The sequence below is a fragment of the Neovison vison genome, chromosome 3 (assembly GCF_020171115.1).
Source record: "Neovison vison isolate M4711 chromosome 3, ASM_NN_V1, whole genome shotgun sequence".
NCBI lineage: Eukaryota > Metazoa > Chordata > Mammalia > Carnivora > Mustelidae > Neogale > Neogale vison.
The window spans coordinates 213222415-213228414 of NC_058093.1; the positions used below are offsets into that span (position 1 = coordinate 213222415).

Here is a 6000-nt window from a genome sequence, read left to right on the forward strand (position 1 = left end):
TAGTGAACGGCCAGGCCTGCCCTCCCAGAGGCTCCAGGCATGCTGCAGGGCCGCACCTTGTGCACAGAACCAGAGCTTGGCTTCCCACATTGGGCGGAGGTGCCACAGAGGAAAGCGGGGCTTTCTGTCTAACCCAGGGGCCTCTCCAGTAGGTCCCACCCACTGTCCATCCCCTGCCACCAAGAGGGAACTGCCCTGGGACAAAGGCACCCCGATCGCGTCCCCCACTAGACAGCACGGCCTCAGTTCAGCCCAGTTCTTGATGGTCCTGAGAGCCCAGCCCAGCATGAGGAGCAGTGAGGCCAGACATTTCAGGCTCTTGCCTGGCCATGGCCTCCTTCCCGCCCGCCCTCCTCACTGCTGGGGGTCAGGTGAACTAGAGCATGGCAGGCGGCCTGCTGACCACCCCATACCTCCCTGGTCTCCAGGACATGCTGGCTCTGCAGATTATTGACCTTTTCAAGAACATCTTCCAGCTGGTTGGCCTGGACCTCTTTGTTTTCCCCTACCGGGTGGTGGCCACTGCTCCTGGGGTAAGTTCCCTGTGCAAGAGCCCAGGGGGAGCCCCTGATGCCTCAGGCCGAGAAGAGTCCTGCCTGCAGGCCTTGGCATCTGGCCCTTCCTCCCCAGTGCGGAGTGATTGAGTGCATCCCCGACTGTACCTCCCGGGACCAGCTGGGCCGCCAGACGGACTTTGGCATGTACGACTACTTCACGCGCCAGTATGGGGACGAGTCCACTCTGGCCTTCCAGCAGGTGAGCGGCAGGGCGGCCCCAGACCTGAGATGGCTTGCACACGCCATCCCGCCTACACCCAGCACTGCCTGTGGGCCAGTACCCTGCTTCCTCGTTGCCCTTTTCTGAAACTTTATACATTTGGGGGTAAAACCAGGGTACCCCATAACCTTCCTTGGGATTCAAAGGAACCTTGAGATAGACTCCTCAGGAGAAAGCAAGTTTGTGGGTGTGGGAGAAAGGGTTTGCTGCTCACTTGTCCCTTCTGTTTCCAAGATCTGGCTTGCTGATTTGGTCTCTGATTGCAAGGCTGGGAACAAGAGCTCAGAGAACAACTGCCAAGCCTCAGGGTCCCAGGCAGGGAGGCAGGAGAAAGCCCGCAAGGCCCCGGGAGGTGCAGCCCTTGGGGAACCATCCATGAGCACCTGGGCTCTCTCCATGCAGGCGCGCTACAACTTCATCCGGAGCATGGCTGCCTACAGTCTCCTGCTGTTCCTGCTACAGATCAAGGACAGGCACAACGGGAACATCATGTTGGACAAGAAGGGCCACATCATCCACATCGGTCAGCTAGGCCCCAGTGCCGCCCTCTTCTTCTCCCTTCACCCCCTAGAGGCCAGGGCAGGACAGCAGTCCCCACCCCCACAGAAGAGCCAGACATGTTGGGGTCACCCAGCCAGGAAGGGCCCGGGCCAGGGTTTGAGTTTAGATCTAAGGCCCAAGCTATTGGCCACCAGGCTGTGGGGGTAAGTAGTAGCAGCAGGATGGCAGGGTGTGGAGTGCTGTGGGATCAGAAACCAGAACCAGGCAGAGCACGGCTCACCCAGCCCCAGGTCCAGCGTTTCTGCTCCAGCCTGGCTCCCCAACTCCACTTCCTCTTTTCTCTCCTGCCTGCTTGCCACCGCCTGCCCCACCTTCCCCAAGAAAACACGGCCTGGGGCCAGCTCATGGGGTGTGGGAGCCAATAACTCCACCCCGTGGCTGAAGCATGCCCCCATTTTGCCCTGGCACCCGATCCTATCAAGAATGGCTTTGGGGGTTTTGCAGACTTCGGCTTCATGTTTGAAAGCTCACCCGGCGGCAACCTTGGCTGGGAACCAGATATCAAGCTGACAGATGAGATGGTGATGATCATGGGGGGCAAGATGGAGGCCACGCCCTTCAAATGGTTCATGGAGATGTGTGTCCGTGGCTACCTGGCTGTGCGGTGAGCCCCAGGGAAGGGCCAGTGGGGTTACCGAGACCACAGGGAGGAAAGTGGCAGGTTGGCACTGGTCCTGGTTGCCACTTAATCCCACAAGGCCAGCCTTCGGAGGTCCCGTGGGCCCTTCTCAGGCCCCTTTGTGGATGGAGGGGCTGCAGTTCAGAAGAGCAAGCCAGGTGCTAGGGGCTACCTATTGGCCTGGGCAGCCTGGGCCTTGCCTTCCTGTCACTGCTCTGCCCATCTGTGCCAGCGACTTCCGGCTCTGAGCGACAGTGTCCTGCCATATTCTGTAGTCTCCAGGCATGGCCTTGCCTGCCAGCACCTTGGGCTCCCTGCTCTGAGTACCCCATTCACCCCTTCACCCAAGCCTGAGATCTGCCATCCCCTGGGCTACACGCTGAAGACTTACTTTCCTGGCTTCAGAGTGTCACACGGCCAAGGCCACCCAGCAGTGTTGTGGCACCTGAACTCCAGTCCTGAGTCTGTCGGAGCCTGCATCAAGGCTGCTCAGAGGGTCAGGCTGCGTTCACGCTGCACGCCTGCACTTCCTTAGCCAGGCACAGAAACCACGGCTGAGACCACAGCTGAGGTCTGGGATGGGCGGACCAAGGCACGAGGCTCAGCCCAGTCCAGGGTGTGTGGGCATCCCCCGCCCGGCCACCACAGGGGCTGCCGCACTGAGCCACAGAGGTGTGGGTAGGTGGGCCGCTGTGTGTGGCTGTCATGTGCGGGCTGTGCTGCAGGACGGCGGTGAGCAGGGTCAACCTGCTTAGGCCAGCCTTCTTCCCCTTCCTTCCCTGCCTCTCCCCAGGCCCTACATGGATGCAGTCGTCTCTCTGGTCACTCTCATGTTGGACACGGGCCTGCCCTGCTTCCGTGGCCAGACAATCAAGCTTTTGAAGTAGGTCCTAGGCACGTGTGCAGGCCATTTGGGGGGCAGTTGTCCCCTCCGGGTGGGAGCCTCCTTAGTGCTGGTGAATGTGATCATTATCAAGGCCACACACTCTCTTGGGAACCCCAAAGCAGACAGGGTTCCTGGGTGAGGCCCTCTCACCACACCGGGGCTGCAGACATCCCAGGAGTCCCTTCATTTCTCAAGAACACAGGGCCTACCCTGCCCCCAGGCCTGAGGCTGCAGTAGCTTGGCCTTGGGCTGGTCCTCCCCCAGTCCAGGGGCCACATAGCGGAGGTGGTGCTGGAGAAGGGGACAGGCCCTCCAGAACCAGCTGGGGATGGTGTTCATGCCCCTTAGAACTGTCCCTAAGAGGGAGTATTCCCTGGGCCAGCCCTCACCTGAACAAATTCCCACAAATGCTGAGTGCAGTCTCTTAGCAAGCTCTCATCCCCACGGGGAGGGTGGCCACGGGGAGGGTGGCCACGGGGAGGGTGGCCTCGAGGAGGCGACAGACCTGACACGGCCCTCGCCCCCAGGCACAGGTTCAGCCCCAACATGACTGAGAGGGAGGCTGCGAACTTCATCATGAAGGTCATTCAGAGCTGCTTCCTCAGCAACAGGTGAGTCCCCTTTCCTCTCCTCTCCCCCGCCTCCTGCCGCACAACAGTGCTCTCTGGGCACCTTTGCAGGGCCACCACGCCCAGGCTAGGTGGCAGGGATGCTGCTGTCCCAGGGGACTCTCTGTCGCACAAGTCCTGAAGGGAGTCCTCACAGAGTGACAGGGTGCTGGGATAGAGGGGCCAGGGATATGCCAAGGGCAATACCCAGCAGAGGCCTCAAGGCCCAAGTTCCTGTCTGCCGCCCAGCCAGTGAGGCCCGGGGAGCTCTGCGTGCAGAGGGCACGGGGCTGGGGGGCAGGGAGGTGAGCACAGCCCAGCAGGCTAGATGAAGAGCAAAAAGAGCTCCGGGAGGCTTCAGCCCCACCCCTGCTTCCCCACACCTTCCTCAGGCTGCTGCCTGGGCCCCAACAGCAACCCCACACCTTCCTCGGGCCTGGGGGAGGGGCTGGCCAGTTGGCCATTGTGACAGGAGCGGAGAGAAAAGGTGGTGGTTCTGAAAGCAGAGCCCGGGCTGAGCACCTGGGCGGAACTGGAGCTGAGCTTCCCCACCCTGATCCCCTGGAGGGGCAGCCGTGAATCTGAGAGGAATGCTGAGAGCCGCCCAGGGTGGGCCTCAAGCCCCCCCCATTCCCCCCACTTCCTACCCCCCCCACAGAGAAACAGGAAGTGGTTCAAGGGCAGCATGGGGACCTGACCAGAGGGGTTTAGAGGGCAGGACAGGGGAAGTCTCTTCTGATTGTTTTGTTGGCAGAGTAAGGCGTGTGCTGGGAAGTATGACAGGGGAGGAGGACAGGGTCTCACTTGTGTACCACATGTCAGGCCAGGGGCCAGAGTGTCCCCTGACACAGGGACAGCTCCTGTCGTTGGATTCCCAGGCCCAGGACAGAGGGCAGGCATCTAGCTGAGGAGGCCTGGCAGGAGACAGAGCTCCTATCTCTGTCTAGGACTCACACAGCCTTGGTCCCTGGCGGGGGAAGGTGTGTCCCCTGGAAGACGGGCTGATAGGAAGGCCAGAGGGTCTGCGATCTTGCATTTGCACCTTCAGGGAGGGGAAAAGGGACACATTCTAAGTGCAGCTTTCCATGCGGTGGTGAAGGACTCGGTGGGGTGAAGGGGCCCAGAACCAGATGGTCTCCTACAGCCTCCCTCCACTGTCCTTCCAGGAGCCGGACCTATGACATGATCCAGTACTATCAGAATGACATCCCCTACTGAGGGAGTGGCGGACCAGCAGTTGAGGCCACCCCACCACCCCCCCTCCCCCAGAGCCATCCTGCAGTCGTGGAGCTGAGCAAGCACACCCCCACACCCCGGCTGCTGCATGTGGTCGAAGGGGGTGAGCTGCCGGTGACCCCGTCATCCCATCCATTGGAGTTATTTTTATAGGATAAATAGGACAAACATACACCATGCAGAGCCTGGCAATCTACTCCTTCCTGGCGTGACCCACATGTGACATGTGAGGCTGGAATGACAATCATCTGAGGACACTCTCGGCATGGGTGTGAATACATTTGCACTGGACACATTCCCAGCACATTCCCTACCTGTCTTACTACATAGGTACATGAAGTATTTTCTTGTGTATAAAAAATTATATTCCACTTAAGATTTAACCAATGTGAACAAAATAAAAACCAGCAGAAGTGTGGTGTCCAGGGGCACGTTCAGCCAAGGTTGATTCCTGGATATGCTGGGAAGGGAGCACGGCTGTATAGGGACAGGGGGATGAGTGCGGCTGGCCAGGAAGCCTCTGGAGGCCCAGGCGCACCAAGAACACTGTTCCAGCTCTCGTACGGGGCCCCAACTTTCCCACCCGCGTCTCTCCATCTCTCGTCAGCACAGGTGGGGCTCCGTGTCCTGCCTCTGCTCCGGCCTTTTCCTGTTTCCAAGTACTCTGCTCTGAGACTCCGAAACCCTCGTGCAGCCACCCCCAGCAGCTTCTGCCCCACCTACCACGGCCTCTAGACCCTTCAGCGGACAGGAAGCAAAGACCCCGAACTAAAACAGATGACACAGAGCAACTAGAAGTCACCGAAGTTAAAAATGCAAAAGAGCAGTTAAATAGAGCGGATAGAGGTGAAGAGAAATGCAACCGAGAGAACAGAAGTACCAAAAATGAAGCGAAAAGGAAAGTTGAAGGAGAAGCTCCAGTCAGCTTCCAGCAGGATTCCAGAGGTGATGAGAAACACGAACACTCAGCTTCAGGAAGCACAGCTGAGTCCTGAGCAAATACGAATACAAGAAAGAACAGAAAAAAGAAGCCAATGGGGCCAGGGTGGCGCAGTCAACTGCATGTCTGACTCTTGGTTTTGGCCCAGGTTGTGTCTCAGGGTCTGGTCGTGGGATTGAGCCCTGAGTCCGGCTCTGCGCTCAGTGGAGAGTCCGCCTGAGGATTCTCTCTTCTCCTTCTCCCTCGGCTCCTCCCCCTGCCCATGCTCGCTCTAGCTCTCTCTCAAGTAAACAAACCTTAAAAAAAAAAAAAAAATTTGTATCAACATGGATGGGACTGGAAGAGATTATGCTGAGTGAAATAAGTCAAACAG

The 6000-nt window shown here is 58.9% G+C and overlaps 1 protein-coding gene across 1 annotated transcript in view; it reads left to right on the forward strand.

Annotated features, from left to right (window-relative positions):
- PI4KA (phosphatidylinositol 4-kinase alpha) overlaps positions 1-5124 on the forward strand; it is a 116767-nt gene extending 111643 nt beyond the window's left edge. The window contains exons 49-55 of the mRNA XM_044243773.1: positions 429-533; positions 631-756; positions 1180-1300; positions 1783-1942; positions 2751-2840; positions 3371-3454; positions 4618-5124. Of these exons, the coding sequence (XP_044099708.1) occupies positions 429-533; positions 631-756; positions 1180-1300; positions 1783-1942; positions 2751-2840; positions 3371-3454; positions 4618-4669 (738 nt within the window). The 3' untranslated portion in view covers positions 4670-5124. The remainder of the gene's footprint in view (positions 1-428; positions 534-630; positions 757-1179; positions 1301-1782; positions 1943-2750; positions 2841-3370; positions 3455-4617) is intronic.
- The last annotated feature ends 876 nt before the right edge of the window (positions 5125-6000 follow it).